This window comes from Perca fluviatilis, chromosome 13 (assembly GCF_010015445.1).
Source record: "Perca fluviatilis chromosome 13, GENO_Pfluv_1.0, whole genome shotgun sequence".
Classification (NCBI taxonomy): Eukaryota; Metazoa; Chordata; class Actinopteri; order Perciformes; family Percidae; genus Perca; species Perca fluviatilis.
In genome coordinates this window covers 31968355-31987086 of record NC_053124.1, presented here as the reverse complement: position 1 = coordinate 31987086, position 18732 = coordinate 31968355, and the positions used below count along the sequence as shown (strand labels likewise).

Below are 18732 nucleotides of genomic sequence, written 5' to 3'. Positions count from 1 at the left end.
AACCATGGCAGTATGAGAAAAAAAATTGTTTTATTATACCATGTAAATATGTTTTTAGTAGAAACAATAAAAGTACAAATGTGTGAACCTGTAATCGGTTTATAATAGGTCTCCTTTAAAGGTGACACATGCATAGAAATGCGAGAAAAACCGTGTATCCGTCCGATCCCGGCTATGAAGTTTCACATAGGGAAGATGATCTCCAAACATGCAGCCTAAAAAATCAGGTTTTTCCACATTTAATAAATCTGCATTCCCTATGCTTAGGGATTATGTTATTTGGTTTTATAGCTCTGTGAAGCAGTAGTGAAGAATGTTCTTTCCTGCCCTGCTAATTATGTTTTGCCCCATGTTCATTTACAGACATTAAAGCTACAGTGTGTAGATTCTGTCGCCCCCATGAGGAAATCTAAGTAATGACAACAAAACCGTCGGTGTAAGCCCCACATGATACAAGCTCTCCATGATCCTTCCCTTCTCCAGCGTACTGCCAAGGAGGACACGGAGGGAGTTTCTGAACGCTAAAGTTGCCGGACGCCACAATCTTCTGATTATAGCCATACTGAGAAATCCAGAGAGAGTTTTTGTGGAGCTTATAGTCTTAATTAGCTTTGTAGCAACTCATTTGGCAACGGCTTGAATGTAATGGACGTTCATTATTATCAAAAAGTTACGCAGCGAAAGCTTTAATGAACTGGAGTTATTTTTTACGCCTACTGAAATGCAATAACAAACTGGGTGCGTTAGAGTAGGGTTGGATATCAAGCTTCGATTTTTACCATTCCGATGTCAATTGGTACTTTAAAACGCATTCCTTCCTAAACCGATTCTTAAAAACTGAAAATGACATCAAAGAAAAGCTCTTTATAGAGCTTTTTTATATATTAAACGGAAACAATATATTAATGTTTTAAAGTACTTAAATATATAATAAGTAAACCTAAGTCACCTAACACGGAATCCTTGACTGTGAAATACAGCCACACTTTCAACCACTTTTGCTTTTAGGCATTTTAAATGCATCCAAAAGCTAGCTAGCTAACGATAGACTAGCAGAGCAAGTGTATTGTTTACTACCAATAACGCCAAGGGAATGGTTAATATGCATTTATGTCCGGTTTTGGTTAGCCCAGAGGAGAATATACATTTTAAAAATTAGTAGACTACAGAAAAAGTGCGAGATATTTTTTAGTCCGCTTCAAGCAATAGAGGGAAAACATTTCAGTCGATACATTAAGTGGAACCGAAATGAGGAACCAAAATGTGCGCTCTAATCCGTCCGATTCCTACCGGGTTATGGCGGGAACCGGTTTCGGTACTCCAACCCTAGTTAGGGGATGACTGTTATCCCTTACAATGGCCCCCGCCATTACTGTGTTCGTGGTAAATGTCCACACGCGATTCTTAATCTATTGATACGTGGTTCACGGAGACGCGCTTCGCTTTTACGTGTAACTGCTCACGCTATTTTTAGTGCTAAATGTCACATTATTTTCTCGGGGAAAGGACGCTGAGGCGTCGAAAGGTCGCCCATAAGCCGGGATGCGCCCATGTAGGTGGCTCGCTGGGGAACCATCGAGGCGGCCGGTGCGAGGCTTCTACGTGAGGCGCTTCGCCAGACGCAGCTCCGGTGAGGCGTTCACGAGGCGGCTCCGGGCGGGGCGGCCGGCTGGGAAGCCTCTACAATAACGGGATGGCGGAGGTTGGGTTTAGGAAAATCCTTACGGGAAAGGGCGCCTTAAACACCGGAGAAAGGGCGCTTTAAACGCCGGGAAAGGGCGCTTTAAACGCTGGAGAAGGGGGCGCTCTTAAAGGGCGCCTTAAACGCCGGGGAAGGGCCGTTAAACGCCGGGGGAAAGGGCTTTAAACGCCGGGAGATGCGCCACAGTAACACGCGGGACAAAACGCCACATGCAGGGACGCCATCCCCGGAAACAAAAACGCCGAGAACGGACGCGACCCCCGTCTCGGGTGAAAGTCCTGTATTGTTTGACCCATCCACCACCCCACCAACCTCCCTACGCGGATTTTCGACTTTTATATTTACTCCCAATTTCGTTCTGTGGCCAACAATATGCTTCTCCATTGAAATACATTACTTCACATTTTCGTGTTGTCCACCACGAAAAACGACAAAAACGTCTCCGTGAACATGTATCAATAGATTCAAATAACGCGTCACATTTACACGAACTTCCATGAGACAGGTTAACTGCCGTAGACCGGTTGTGTGTAGTGTTGTACAGTGCATTGCTTTTAGTAACTGTATGAGCGAGTAGTTCATGAGAACAGCCTGATTTGAGTGAGTGTCTAGTTGTGGCACTCTATGAGTCGTGTAAAAAAAAATGAGAGGAAACATCAGCCTTCATTAACCACAGGAGGAAATAGAGGCAGGCATCAATATGGAGACAACATTGTGGGTTTCTATTTGCACGCTACGCTCACTGACAGCGAGCAGCCGAGTTCCTGTTCTCACTTCAGATGAAAACTGTGATCACTGATCAGTCACGTCAGTCTGCGTGGAGGATGAGGGTGAATATCTACCTGCTCGTCTTAGTGCTTGCGCTATAAGGCCGCTGCAGGTAAGGACTTTATTTTTAATTAATCAATTCGGGTCTCATCAGTTTTAAAAGATGATATTTGTAGTTCAACTCGTAGAGATGCAACAGGTTGTAGTCGGTGTGAGGTTAACGGTTGAGGGGAACTGCTTTAGAAAAGTCTTGATCGCTTAAATACATAGGGCAATAAAGTTTTATTTCGTCATTACGGAACTACGAAACAAAATGTTCTAAACGTGATGTCCCTCATCTGTATATCTATACATCTGCCCATTGCACATACTGTATAGTTGTTGCATTCTACACTCAGCATATTCAGCTTTTTGTATATAACAGTTTCTATTCATGTGTTTATTTCTTAGTAAGTGATGTTAATCCATTAAAAGTTTTTGTCAAATTGAGTGAATATCATATCTCCTCAGGGTCACCTAGCTCTCCATTTTCTGAGCGCTGAAAAAAAAAAATGCGGTGATAATACAGAGCCCCGCGCTGTGTGACTGGAAAAGGACGCGTGAATGAGCCACAAAGCATTGTTCCAGCCAATCAGCAACAGGCGGAGACAGTTGATGGTAGTTGGGGAGGGGGGGAAGGGTGGCAGTATGTGAATGTGCCGCTGCCCAGTAGTTATCTGTCTGTGAATCTGGGGCGGTCGAAAGTTCAAATATCAACAATCTTTGTGCAGCATCACTTACTGCACCTTTAATTTTAAATGTTTGTTTGTGTATGTTTCCACCATTCACAAAGACATATTCCACGGGGTGTGTCTGATTGTGGCAATAAACCCTTTTCTGATTCTGATCTGCTCAGATATTGCCTATTACTTTGTCATTGTAGTGTGAAGATTGAAACTGTGAGTGACACAGAGTTTAATTATTTAAAGGTCAAAGTTAAACTTTGGGCTTCAAAACTTGGAGGAAAAATTTGACAATGTTTTACTTTTAATGGAAGCCCATTGTGTTAGTTGGTAAAAAACAAAAACATCTGGAGGCACTCATAGTACTTTTTAAACCCTTTATTTAAAAGGTAATTTTAAGTTATTTTTCAACCTAGGCCCTATATGCCCATGCATTTGTGTCTAAGCAGAGATGGAAGTAACGAGTACAATACGTGTACTGTACTTAAGTAGATTTTTCGTGATATTTCTACTTTACTTTATCTATTTTTTTGTGGCGACTTTTACTTTTACTCCCTTACATTTTAACACCGAATATCGGTACTTTCTACTCCTTACATTTTAAAAATTGGCTCGTTACTTTAGTTTTGTACAAGAGGTCTAATGTCGGAGAATAGCGCGGACACCGCTACCACCGCTGAGCGGGCGCGTCGCCACACAGAAAAAAAAAGTGAGAAAAAAGAAAGAGAGACTGCTGTCCGGAGGGCGTATTACCTAATCCCACTATGGCCACCGCCAAGACCCGCCCTTTCAATAGCATTCACACACTACAATTGGCCAGGTCCATGCTTACACGCACAGGTCCTATCCCCTGACCAATCCCCTAACCCTAACCTTAACCACTTTTGAGGTGTAAATGCCTAACCCTAACCAATCAAGCTGCTTCAGGGCGGGGTCTTGGCGGGGCCATGTGGGATTCGTAATTTTGCGTCCGGAGGATAATCAGTTGAGATGGTGTGTAAAGGCCTTTGAGAACTGTAAATCGTATAACTTATGTTGTCAGTTCATTTAAGCCTGTTGTTGTATTGGTCTATAGTTCCTGCACAGTTAAAGTAGGTTAGCTAGTGATTTAGTTGTTTGTGTTCTTCACCTGTTAGCTAGGTTTCACGTTGCTACACGCAACGCCATTCCCAAGCATCAAAAGAGAGAAGTTGTCCGTGAAGTTTGAAACCAGCATCAGCTTTAAATGCGGTCCTAATCTAGTCCTCACTAGCAAGTTTCAAATAATTTCACTGGAGTTACCGTTATTATTTTCACGTGATCAATACCGAATTCAATTTAATTGGATGGGAATATACTGTAGGCTACGTTGCAGTAACGCACCACTACAAGACGTACACGACAGATCGGTCGCCATTCTGTATTCATTTGCGGCACATAATTGCAGCTTGATGGTGGTAACGCGAGCACTAGTAGTATGGACGGCGACATGATTGAAAAATGAAGAAAACAGAGATCCCAGAGATTAGGCAGACAAGCAGCAAGACATTCCCAATCATCCCTGGCCTTATCTGAGAGAGATGTTTGAGATAGGCTAGGAGGCATCAAGTATGACTCCTGGCCAATGTGCTGTGTAACTCTAAAAGTATGGGGAACGTTCCTAATTAATCTATGTTTAGTAATTCATATTGTATCCTTTATTTTCTTTCTATATTTGAGCACACACACATGCATGTCGATTCCTTTAAATGTTAAGGGACGCCATTAAAAAAGAGAAACTGGATCATTGAATTCATATCTTGCTACTCACATCTCATATCTTGTAACGTGTGTGGTCCAGGTAGCTTTGCATAAAAGTGGTTGTCATTCGCAAGGGTACTTTTACTTTTATACTTTAAGTACATTTCAAAGCCTGTACTTTGTTACTTTTACTTAAGTAAAGAAGTTAAATCAGTACTTCTCCTTTTACCAGAGTATTTTTAACACAAGTATCTGTACTTCTACTTAAGTACGGGAAGTGAGTACTTTTGCCATCTCTGTGTCTAAGTGACTAATGTGAACAAAAATCTTTGAAATTGGTACAGGATTGGACGAGAACGCTTTAACCGGCAGCCACAAACCGGCTGCAAATGTAACCCTATGGGACAAATGTTCACCATCAGTTTGTGTCCACTAAAGGTTTTGCTGCTGATAGGCTCAGATTATTACTGTAGTAGTAGTAGTACTGTAATGTCTGACAACATTATGGAAAGGATTCCTACAGAGATAGACCTTTTGTTAAAGAGTAACATCCCTTTTTTTGAACATGACTCCATGTAAATAAACATTACTATTATTAGCATGTATAGAACCAGCATATTTTCGCATGTAAATGGGTGAATTAAGGGTTTATTTCAACCAAAATGAAGTGGTGATTGTTGGATCATTAGAAAGACGAACCAAGATAGCTTTTCACAGTGTTATGTTGTTTCTTTTGACTTTGAATCAAGTGTGTGTTATGCTGATAAAAGCATTGATTATTTAAATGGAGTCTGGTGGGTTTGGTGATGGTGATTTCGGGGCTTTTTCATGTTAGACAAAAAGGATCTTACTCTTTAACAGGAAGGTCTATCTCTGTAGGGATCATTTCCATAATGTTGTCAGACACTGAACCCCTCTGTTGTTTCTGTTTTAGTAAAGAAATCAATGTCTCAATCGATGAGTACTCGACTGATGTTGAGTCTGAGTGTGAAAACACTTTTGACTTATTTGCAATATTATTATATATTATTATATTCTATATTTGGGGTGGCAGTAGCTCAGTCCGTAGGGAGTTGGGTTGGGAGTCGGCTGGTTCAAATCCCCGTACGCACCGAAGTAGGGAGGTGGACTAGTAGCTTGATGCCAGATCACCTCCTGGGCAATGCCAAGGTGCTCTTGAGCAAGGCACTGACTGAATCCCCCCCAACCGCTCAGGGTGCCTGTTCAGCAGCCGCAACCCACTCACTCTCACATCTCTCCATTAGTGCACGCAAAGGACCTGAGAATGTGTGTGTGTGTGTGTGTGTGTGTGTGTGTGTGTGTGTGTATTTCAGGCCTGTGTGTAGTGTGTAATAACAATAGTGTAAATTATTATAAATTAATTAAATATTAGAAATGCTGACAATCTGAGAACAGATTCATATTTATTGTAAATTTTGTTTCTTTTGCAGGAATAATCCATGAAATAGTTCAAGAAAAGACACGGGTGACTCTGCGATGTCCTCACTCTGTGGAGGGAGACGTGACCTGGAGCAGAGAGAGGAATGGAAACAAAACTGACATAATAACAGTTAATGTAGGCAGAGAAATAAAACACATACCGGGCAGTCGATACGGTTCAGAAGCTGATAAGACACTGTTCATTCTAAATCCTGTAATCTCAGACTCTGGAAGATACTTCTGTAACAATGAAGCAGCTGCAGATCTGACGGTGATCCCATCAGGTAACATCTAACTCCAATAAAATCGTTCTGCTTTCTGTTTCTCTTCCTGCTTTTCAGAATCATGTCTCTAAGCTAAATGTTGAAAGAAAAAAAAAAAAACTTTGATTAAAAAAATATGTTCTGGCCAACAGGTTCTCACACCCAACTCGTAAAATAAGGACGTTTGGTCAGGAGCCTTTCTCGTTCTTATTGACCGCCAAAGGTCTCCTTTAACGTGTCAAGTGAACGCGCTTGCCGTCCCTTTTGACGCGCTTGGTCGAGACTACTAAACGGTTGTACACACCGTGACACGCGGGAAGGACGGGACGGTTGGGTTTAGGAAAGGGTCGTGGGTGGGCGTACGGTTCCGTGACACGCGGGAGGAAACAAAAAGGCGCGAAAAAACCGACTCTAACAAGCGTTACACACGGGACGCAAACCCAGGGTCTCCTGCGAAAGTCCGGTGTTTTGACCCATCCACCACCCCAACCAACCCCCTTACGCAGCGATTCTTCCTTATATACTGCTCGCTAAATCTTATCTAAGTTCGGGTGTCCCCGGTTCGTTACATAAATACGCTGAAGGGTGCCTTTTACGTCGCATCAGACGCTGACAGCCACTGCCCTAACGTCCTTATTTTACGAGTTCGGAATGAGAACGGGCTGTTCTGGCACAATAATGAAATTACATAATTCAAATGTAAATGCACCTTTTCTAACCTTTAATGGCAACTATTTTGTAAAGTATAATACAATCATTATTTATGTCTGAACAAGGATTTAAAATCAAGTTTTAAATTCATTGCACTGTGATTGGCAGGAATATTTACTTCCTGTATTTGAGGAGCTTTTGGTGCAGCCTACATCTGCATGTCTGGGTTTAAGTGTTTAGTTTCAATTATAAAGATTTGAATGTGCGCAACAAACTATGAAATCAAACACATTATTTGTCTTAAAAGTGCAAAAATTGTCAAACTCTGATCACATATCTGATTATTAATAGGCCTAATAATGTGACAAGACATTTAAACGTCATAGCACATGTTTAAACTGAGCTCCTCACAAAGGGAACAAGTGCTACAAAAAACTTTGCTTACTCTTGAAAAAATGGATCTGTTTAAATGAAGGACTAAATGCATTTATTATCATTATTATAATTTTAACAACATGGTGAAAGGGTCATCTTGTTCTTGTGTAGTCACATTTGGAAAGATCTCTCCTCTAAAACCTCATAAACATGGAGCACATTTTAAGTGAAAATAACCCTAAAACTCTTCAAATGGCCTCTGACTTTATACTGAACATGTGTAATACATTTATGATGGTTCATTATAAACATGAATCTATGTTTGTACTGACTCAGTATGTTTGTTGTGTTCAGGAACAACTCTAGTCCCTGCTCCAGAGAGGACCAGCATCACTCTGACATGTCCTCATGATGTCGGAGCATCACATGTTCCAACATGGACCAGAGACTCTGGTGGAATACCACTAAGAAGGTTTGATGTTTCCCCTGTTGACCAGACGTTGACTATAACAGACGTGCAGCCTGGTGACTCCGGACTTTACTACTGTGATGGAAAACCAGCTGTTTATCTGAATGTAATCAAAGGTAAGAAAAAGGAAATCAGAGAGAAACACAGAAATATGGGCGGAAGTAAACACATATTAAACAAACAAGACATGATGTGTCATTCAGTGAGCTTTAGATCTGTTGGTAAGTGATTTTTTTAGGGACAATAAACGTAATTTTTTTTACACTGACAGAAATAATACAGCCAGATTTGTTCTGGTATGGATATGTAGTAGGCTGGCGACGCTATTTGATTTACTTCAAACATCGGATGAAGTGATTCTTTTCTCTAATACAGATGACGCTGAACTGAGAACTGAGCCTTCTAGCATGCAGGCTAACTAACTAGCCAGGCAGCCGGCCGGACAATAAATTGGTAAAGTTTAACAACTTAATGTTTCATTTACACACTCTTGTAACAGCGTAGAAAAGCACAGTGCCCTGGCCAAATGAGTGACAAATTTGTTAGGCTCAGTTTCTGTAACTATAGTGAAAGCATGTTGGGTGGAATTAGCAAGCTAACGTTAGCTAACGTTAATTAACTATCCTTCAAGCTACCAAAACAAGCTAAGTAACTAACTTTATAACGCTAACATAGTGGACTCGTGAAAAAGTGCACAATTTCTTTGTCATGACTAATTAATGATTGACTCAGCATCATCTGTATTAGGGCTGTTGGAACGAATTCCGAAAGTCGAATATAATTCGAATAGTACAAAAATCAATACTATTTGAATGCTGAAATTACAATTCAAATGTGATTTATTTATTTTTTTAGAAATAGGTTGGCTAACGTTGGCTAATCTCCCTCTTCTCATGTCACGTCTGATGAACAATAAGTTATGGGAGTGAGAAACACAAGGCATTGTGAGCTAACGTTACGTAACATTAGTACAAGGGGGAGTGACAGGCTGCAGCTGAAAATCAGAAGAAAAATGGTAAAATTGTTTTAACATGACTTTAAAATCGACATCCACCAAGCCAAAATGCTTATGTTATCATTAGTTAGCTTAGCTGGGAGATTCATGGAGACAGCTAAAGTTAATGTTAGCTGCCCTACAGCTGACTTCGTATATCACCTTCTAACAGCTGGATTCACAATCACAGTAACGTGACAATCTGCAAGAAACAGGTTGCTTTTAAATCACTAAAATAGTAGTGACATCACCGTTTGGCTTAGCTATCAATGCCGTTAGCATCGTGGCTAACACTATTGTTACTTAGTTTATGACAAATCGTTTCGGCTGTGCTTTCCAACATGATGTCATTGTGCTAACTGAGCACCGTTAGCCTTTACAACAGAGCCGCTTCAATACGCTTGTTAGATAATGTTTCATTACAGAGTTCTCTGTTGATTTGTGTTTGTCACTGTGTGCTTGTGGTGGAAACTAATGTAAACAGAGCGTTGTGCCAGAAATGCAACGCGCCATGACGTAGGCCAGGCTGATGTTGGAAGTCCCTCTAGTGGACAGAACGTGTAACAACTACCACATGCTTATAGTGACATTAACGCCCATAAGCCTCGTAGTGTAGTACATATTTATAACAGGCTGCATATGAGCATTAAATATTCGAATATTAAAAAAATAACAAATGGAATTTGAATGGTATTATTGACTGACAACTCTGTTCTGTATTAGAGAAAATAATCACTTCATCTGATGTTTAACGTAGTAAAACAGCCTTGCCGGTGTTCTTACTGGCCAGATTCATTCTCTCCCATGAGTCCAACCGGGCTTTTATTCTGCGTACAGTTAAAGTAAAGGAAGAAACCAAGCAGTGGACCAAACCACTGTGAGGCAAGGGAGGGGGACTCAAAATGTTTCTAAACTTAAAAAGCATTTTGTTGCCCTTTATGCGTTTATACTGATTTACCGCTTACACAATTATTTGAAGTATATAATATTTACAATACACAGCGTGGTTTCTAATGATATTTTGAGGGGGCAGCCCTAAGATGGGGTGGGTCCGACCCCCCGTGATTTCCGCCTATGGCTGTCCTCCTCTCTACCGTCTTTATGCTACGCTAAGCTAACAGGCTGTGGCTTCATATTTACCGGGACAGACATAAGAATGCTATCTATTGTCTCTATTTCTTTGAATAGAAACTGCTGAAAAATAACCACAAGCAAGAGGCCAGGTTAAACGCGCTGCCTTCACACGGAACTTTGAGGTTAATTGTATTTTAAAACGTGACAAGTCAAGCAAACAACATCCTCTGCAAGCCGTGAGAACACTTTGCAAAATGACGGACCACAGAGAGTTCATAGCCTGTCAACCATTTCAAACTGAGTGTACAATCTTAGCAGCACTTTCTGTAGTAAAGTATGTTCATGCTCTATCTCTCGGTTGTCTTTCTTGCTCTGAAGGTAACATGGCACCACGCACAACAACCACAACCACAACAACCACAACCACAAGGACAAACCCAACAACCCCAACAACAACAACCTCGACAACAGCAACAACAACCCGGACAACAACAACAACCCCGACAACAGCAACAACAAGACAAACATCAGCAGCACTTCCTCCAACAGAAGCAGAAGTAACAACTGTACCATCAACTCCACCTCGGACTGATAAAGATACGACGACAACAAAGAAAAAAAAAAACCCCCCCAAAACCCCCCCCCCCCCCCCACCAAACCAACACCAACAAAAAAACAACAACCAACACTTACACCAACGCAGGTAACTGGACAGGACAGAATCAAAGTTTACAACAAATAGATGCAACCATCATAGTTAGGAGGCCTGTACTACGAAGCAGGATTTGGTGTTAACGAGCTAACTTAAGGTTCAACCCAGGGTTTTCTGTACCACGACTGTGGATTAGTTGTTACCGGGTTCAATCGCCGTGGTTAACTTATGCTGAAAACCTAACCTGGTCAGGAGCAGGTTATGTTGGAGATTAGAGATCAACCGGTGTAAAAGCCCCGCCTACTGACCAATCAATACTCGATTGATAACGGCGTCACTGTTCTTAGAAGATCAGGCGGAGCTCGGTGCACGGAGAGAGAGGGGAGAGAGAGAGAGAGGGAGAGAGAGAGAGGGGAGAGAGAGAGGGGAGAGAGAGAGAGAGAGGGGGAGAGAGAGGGGGAGGAGAGAGAGGAGAGAGGGGGAGAGAGAGGGAGAGAGAAGGGGAGAGGGGAGAGAGAGAGGGGAGAGAGAGAGAGAGAGAGGGAGAGAGAGAGGGGAGAGAGAGGGAGAGAGAGAGGGGTGCGCTCATAAAAGTTAAAACATTTAGAGACCGACAACCCCGTTAACATTCCCTGATGGGTATTTTTATGAAAAAAAAAAAATATATATATATATATATAGTACAGGCCAAAAGTTTGGACACACCTTCTCATTCAAATGCGTTTCCTTTTTATTTTCATGACTATTTACATTGTAGATTCTCACTGAAGGCATCAAAACTATGAATGAACACATATGGAATTATGTTTTTAACAAAAAAGTGTGAAATAATTGAAAACATGTCTTAGATTCTTCAAAGTAGCCAACCTTTGCTTTTTTATTAATAAGGTAAAAAGTTCCACTAATTAACCCTGACAAGGCACACCTGTGAAGGTAAAACCATTTCAGGTGACTACCTCATGAAGCTCATTGAGAGAACACCAAGGGTTTGCAGAGTTATCAAAAAAAGCAAAGGGTGGCTACTTTGAAGAATCTAAAATATAAGACATTTTTTCAGTTATTTCCAGAGATGGCAAAAGTACTCACTTCCCGTACTTAAGTAGAAGTACAGATACTTGTGTTAAAAAATACTCTGGTAAAAGTAGAAGTACTGATTTAACTTCTTTATTTAAGTAAAAGTAACAAAGTACAGGCTTTGAAATGTACTTAAAGTATAAAAGTAAAAGTAGCCTTGAATGACAACCACTTTTTATGCAAAGCTACCTGGACCACACACGTTACAAGATATGAGATGTGAGTAGCAAGATATGAATTCAATGATCCAGTTTCTCTTTTTAATCGTCCCCTTAACATTTAAAGGAATCGACATGCATGTGTGTGCGCTCAAATATAGAAAGAAAATAAAGGATTCAATATGAATTACTAAACATAGATTAATTAAGAAGTTCCCCATACTTTTAGAGTTACACAGCACATTGGCCAGGAGTCATACCTGATGCCTTAGCCTATCTCAAACATCTCTCTCAGATAAGGCCAGGGATGATTGGGAATGTCTTGCTGCTTGTCTGCCTAATCTCTGGGATCTCTGTTTTCTTCATTTCCAATCATGTCGCCGTCCATACTACTAGTGCTAACGTTACCACCATCAAGCTGCAATTATTTGCCGCGAAATGAATGCAGAATGCGCCCGAATTTTGTCGAGTCGTCTTGTAGTGGTGCGTTACATGCAACGTAGCCTACAGTATATTCCCATCCAATTAAATTGAATTCGGTATTGATCAAGTGAAAAATAATAACGGTAACTCCAGTGAAATTATTTGAAACTTGCTAGTGAGGACTAGATTAGGACCGCATTTAAAGCTGATGCTGGTTTCAAACTTCGCCCCCCCCCCCCCCAGGTGTGTCTGTAAAACACGGACAACTTCTCTCTTTTGATGCTTGGGAATGACGTTGCGTGTAGCAACGTGAAACCTAGCTAACAGGTGAAGAACACAAACAACTAAATCACTAGCTAACCTACTTTAACTGTGCAGGAACTATAGACCAATACAACAACAGGCTTACATGAACTGACAACATAAGTTATACGACTTACAGTTCTCAAGGACGCACACACCATCTCAACTGATTATCCTCCGGACAGCAGTCTCTCTTTCTTTTTCTCACTTTTTTTCTGTGTGCGCACGCGCCCGCTCGCGGTGTAGGCGCGTGTCCGCGCTATTCTCCGACATTAGACCTCTTGTACAAAACTAAAGTAACGAGCCAATTTTTAAAATGTAAGGAGTAGTAGAAAGTACCGATATTCGTGTTAAAATGTAAGGAGTAAAAGTAAAAAGTCGCCACAAAAAAATAGTAAAGTAAAGTAGAAATATCCGAAAAATCTACTTAAGTACAGTAACGAAGTATTTGTACTTCGTACTTCCCATCTCTGGTTATTTCACACTTTTTGTTAAGTACATAATTCCATATGTGTTCATTCATAGTTTTGATGCCTTCAGTGAGAATCTACAATGTAAATAGTCATGAAAATAAAGAAACACATTGAATGAGAAGGTGTGTCCAAACTTTTGGCCTGTACTGTGTGTATATATATATATATATATTAATGGTAGGGAATTACATATCGGTTATTTGTCGGCTTCTTGAGCTGTGTGTCACCAATGCTCACATCGGTTTGAATTATGTTTTTATATATTTTATTTGCTTCCCACTGCCAGGGTTACAACTGAAATAATAGGCTAAAGCAACAACAGTTTATGGAAAGCACAAGTGTAATTGTGGTGGATTTGTGAGGACTATGGTCAACTGCTCCTCAGATCTCTGCAGGGTAAATCCAGACAGCTAGCTAGACTATCTGTCCAATCTGAGTTCTCTGTTGCACGACTAAAACAACTTTTGAACGTACACGTTCCACCAAAACAAGTTCCTTCCTGAGGCTATTTTGCAGAGGCACCATGGCTCTGTCCGGCGCTTAGTGCCACCCATGACGATTGTGATTGGTTTAAAGAAATGGAAATAAACTAGAGCACGTTTTTCTCCCATCCCACAGTGCTGTGTGGACTCACCAGACCTTCCTCCGCGGCGCTGTGGAGGAAGGTCTGGCGACTACCTGGACCATCAATTCTTTCTTTGTTTTATTATTTTGTTGGTTTTTATATCTTAACCTGTAGATACAACAGCCTCTCAAGTGTATATAATTGTTTTGAAATACACATGCACGACAAATAATACTTTATATAATAACTGTCTCTGTTTGATTTGTCTTCTGCTGTAACAAAAACTGAGCTGTGTTTGTAAATGACATGCAATTGTTCAAAGTGTTAATTAGTTCTTACTTTGTCTTCCAGCTGACCCTGAAGTCCCTCGACAATTTCCTAGTTGGGTGTATGGAGTAGTCGTCTCCTTCCTCCTCCTCCTCCTCTTCCTCATCATCGTCTACTTCACTCGGAGACGGTTTAAAAGACGAGGTAAATCAAACCTGACCTGTTTACACATTAAAAGGACAAACATTGAATCAATAAATACACATTTAAGAAGATGCACTAATAAAAGAAGGTATAAATAAACCACAAAAAGGGAACCAACAGAAAAAGATTGATAAAATGTTGGTAGGTGTTTCACATTGTTTGTTATTTTGCCATGAATATATATTATATATAGTGATGAAGATATAATATGTATTGGAACTGTTTAGAGTTGGATATTAGGGGTGGGGAAAGTAAACAAGCTTCTGCTTCATCCCGCTACTTTTGGGACATATTGAACACATTGTTTATTATACATTTTGGTTATTGTCTTATTTTGTGGATTGTTTTGTGCTCTGTTGCCATGTTTTATATTAAGATCTTTTTCTGTATTGTATTGCACAACGCACTTTTATTTTTTATATTTCATCTTATGGTTATTTTTTGTTCAAAATGAAATAAAGAAACCAGAAACCAGCAAGAGGACTGGTTCCCTTCAGCTCTGATGAGGCCTTGAAGTTTTCACATATGCACACAAAATTCAGACTAATAGGTCAGAGTAATTTTGGAAGGCGGAAAAATGAACCAAGTGTGAAAACGCCCAAGAGAGCTGAGTTTGGTTCGTGTAAAGAGAACTATATGGGAAACATTGATGTGTCTTTTTCACAGGAAGTGAAGAAAGAGGCCCCGTCTATGACGAGATACAGGAGGGATTTGTGCTTCAGCCGACTAATGGTGAGAGATAAGAAAAGTTCCCTTTTCTTACCCTTTAGGAAGTGACGTATAGCGTCTGATTTTAACCCAAATTTCTTCTTCTAAACTTTGGTCACCTTCAGAAAGTAAAGTAAAGTATAATTGTAACCCAAAAACCATGATCTTTTTGTAAACTTAATAGTTTTGGGGCCCAAACATCACCAAACTGCAAACATTCACGAATTTAAACACGTGTTTAAAATGCCGAATTTTACGTTCAAAACCCCGACTGTTACATTTTCTGGTTTAGATATTAGGTCGTATTTCTGCCACCGCTAGGGCCGCAATGTAGCCTAACAAGCCAGACCCACATCCAGATGTTGGGTCTGGGAACTCACCATTGGCAGGGCTCAATCCGAGGGGCGGGATAATCGGTTGTCTTTCAAATTCCCTCTGCACGCAATAGGATAGCGCTACAACCAACCAGAGCAACGCTAGTTGACAGATTCAACTTTTGCCGTATTTGCCAAACACATCTTAATTTTTTTAAGAATGACTTCAGTGCCGTTCTTTGTTCTTTTCTCAAAGAAAAGCTAAACTCCAAGTCTTCCAGAGTCGCGGCCAAAGCAGATTCCAAAGACCGCTGTTCGCCAGCAGCAGCCATCTTCTTTGTTTTCAAGTAGCGGGGAATTCACGCGGAACCGTCGCAACTCTGCCGTCATTATGTTAAGCCCCGCCCACCGACTCTACACACGATGTGATTGGCCTGACCAGAGTTTGGTTTTTCCAGCTCACAAGCCAACGGAGAGTTGCTAGACGGACCCTGGCTGCGAATTACATTTGCTGCCGCTAGGGTGCGTCTAGATTTCTAGGGGCTAGGCACAATGTTGTCCTCGGGTCAAATCTGACCCATTTTCAAAAAGGTTTGTAGATCTGAAATGTGGTTTTCTTTCAACCAAACTGTCAAAAAAGATAACGTTGTCTGGTTCCATTCAACAAGTCTTCACAGTGTCTTCACAAGTAAAATAAATGATCAGTTCACTACTTTCATTGAATTTGGGGGTTTTATTCAATTTGGTAGCATATGAAAGAAATTTGATAAAAGAACGTTGAAAAAAGTGACAAAAATGTCAGAAAAAGTGACCAAAAACTCGAAAAAGCAACAAAAACATCGTAAAAGCTACAAAAACAAAGGGAAAGAAATTTTTTAAAAAGTGACAAAAACATCAGGAAAAGCTACAAAAAAAGATTTAAATGTTGACCCAGAAAAAACAAAATAGGTCAGAGTTATTTTGGAAGGGGGAAAAACGAACCAAGTGTGAAAACACGCCGGGAGAACTGATTTTGGTTTGTGTAAAGAGGACTATATGTGAAAACACTGATGTGTTTAACTGATGTGTCTTTGTCACAGGAAGTGAAGAAAGAGGCCCCGTCTATGATGAGATACAGAATGGATTTGTGCGTCAGCCGACTAATGGTGAGAGATAAGACATGTTCCTTTTTCTTTGAAAGAAAAAATGCATTTAGATTTTTCTGCATCCAACAAAACAACCAAGAAGACATCTTTTATTTTGGCAGGTGGAGGAAGTGACAAATTTCAAAAGAAGTGACAAAAACTTTGAAAAAAAGAGACAGAAACTTCTAAGAAAAAAAGACACTAGAAAAAAGTAAGGAAGAAAGAATAGGTCAAAACAAGCGACAAAACCTTCAAAAAAAGGTGACAAACTTCAAAAAACAGCGACAAAAACTTTGAAAAAGAACTACAGCCTTGTAACTGAAAAACATTTTGCAAAAAATGTCTAGTACCCCCTGCAGTCCTCCAAAGTACCCCTAGGGGGACACGTGCCCCCATTTGAGAAACACAGAGTCATATTTAGATGCACTCGGTTGGGACCATTAGCCTAACTTTTAACTTTTTGACACTCTTGGGACTTGCGTCTAGCCCTTCGGCGTCATATTTAAAAGCGCTTAGTCTGGGCTCTTGGCGTCTGAGTCGGGACGTACATTTTTCTGACATGCGGCGCAAGTAGGGGATAGTTAGGTTCAGGAAAAGATGGTGGGTGGGGTTACATAATGTACATTTCAGTGACACGTGGCACAAGAACAGGACACAAACATCGGACTCCTGGGTGGAAATCCTGTCTTATATTATATATTCATTGTGTTTCATTCCTTCTCACAGTGACATCGCTTCCTAATGAGTCCCCATATTCCTTGATTGGCAACAATTATAATAATAAAGGTAACTTCAACATTTAGGATATATAAGCAGGTTTACTGGGTCAAAGAGGCCATGATATATGTAAAAAGACAGATTCTATTTAAAACTGGAAGTACAGAAACTAAATAATATTAATATATATTTAACAAAACACTGAATGAGAAGCAGATGGTGATTTTTTTACTCTGATGAAACGGACAAAATTATTATTAAATCTGTATTTTTTCTCGGCCCACAGGTTTGTCACAGCAAATTGACAACACGTATTGTTTACTGAAGAAACCCAAAGCGACAGCAAACAACCAGAACCAATAACTCTGCTCCGTCGCTGCAGCCGGGGAATGACTGTAACAGTTCTGTAGCAACACTTTCTACCTATTTATAGTATAGTTGTGACATCACAATGGACGGCTCGTTTGAAGGCACAGTTTCTGAATACTGGCTGTGTGCATTTCTCTGTGGATTGAACATTTTTCACAGTAGTCCATATATCAACAACGATTCATTTACGGGAATGCCCCGATGCCGCTGGAAATTTCCTCCGGATGTCACTCTTTTTGGCCGGATGTCCGTCACTTTCCTCTTTCTTTGTGTTGGCGTTCTAACCTCCGGTGGATTTCCGAGGACTATGGTTAACTACTCCTCAGATCTCTGCAGGGTAAATCCAGACAGCTAGCTAGACTATCTTTCCAATCTGAGTTTTCTGTTGCACAACTAAAACTACTTTTGAACGTACACGTTCCACCAAAACAAGTTCCTTCCAGAGGCTATTTTGCAGAGGCACCATGGATCCGTCCGGCGCTTAGCACCGTCCAAGACGATTGTGATTGGTTTAAAGAAATGCCAATAACATCAAATAGTTTTTAGTTTGTTGTTTTAGAAAACCTGATGTTTTTATGACTGGCTTGTTGTGTTGGTTTGTGAAGCTCTGTGCTTGGTGTGCTCTATAAATAAAGATTATTATTATTATTATTATTATTATTATTATGAACCAGAGCAATGCGAGATTATGAAGATACAAACTATACCTGATTGGTTGCATTGATTCATTTGTGAGTGGTGCTCAGTAACATGTCTGTCTTCATGCTGGCAATGCGAGACTACTTTCACAGTATTTATATAGCACCACAAATCAGCTTTATTATGAAAAAAATGGGGTAAAAATGTAACCTTTTCAATATAGGACCTTTAATTTAACAACATGTATATATCAGCTTATATCTGTTATATTATTTTCACATGTTCTCAAAATTTAACTCTGCAAAGTATTTAATAAAGACAATTTGATGTTGTGAAAATTGTGTTCTTCTAATTGGTCATTTACAATTTAAAGTCAGTACGAGTTAGTTAAAGTCCTCATATTATGCTCGTTTTCAGGTTCATAATTGCAGTTAGGTTATATCAGAACAGGTTTACATGGTTTCATTTTGAAATAACATTTTTGTTGTACTGCACATTGCTGCAGCTCCTCTTTTCACCCTGTGTGTTGAGCTCTCTGTTTTAGCTACAGAGTGAGGCATCTCAC

General features: G+C 40.3%; 1 protein-coding gene across 1 annotated transcript; it reads left to right on the top strand.

Annotated features, from left to right (window-relative positions):
• The first annotated feature begins 1542 nt into the window (after window positions 1-1542).
• LOC120570929 lies at window positions 1543-17823 on the top strand. The gene is made up of 8 exons (XM_039819626.1): window positions 1543-1630; window positions 2506-2582; window positions 6323-6635; window positions 7995-8225; window positions 14963-15028; window positions 16398-16463; window positions 17169-17228; window positions 17446-17823. The coding sequence occupies exons 1-8, from the start codon at window positions 1543-1545 to the stop codon at window positions 17520-17522; spliced, it is 978 nt and encodes a 325-aa protein (XP_039675560.1). The 3' UTR covers window positions 17523-17823.
• Window positions 17824-18732: the final 909 nt, after the last annotated feature.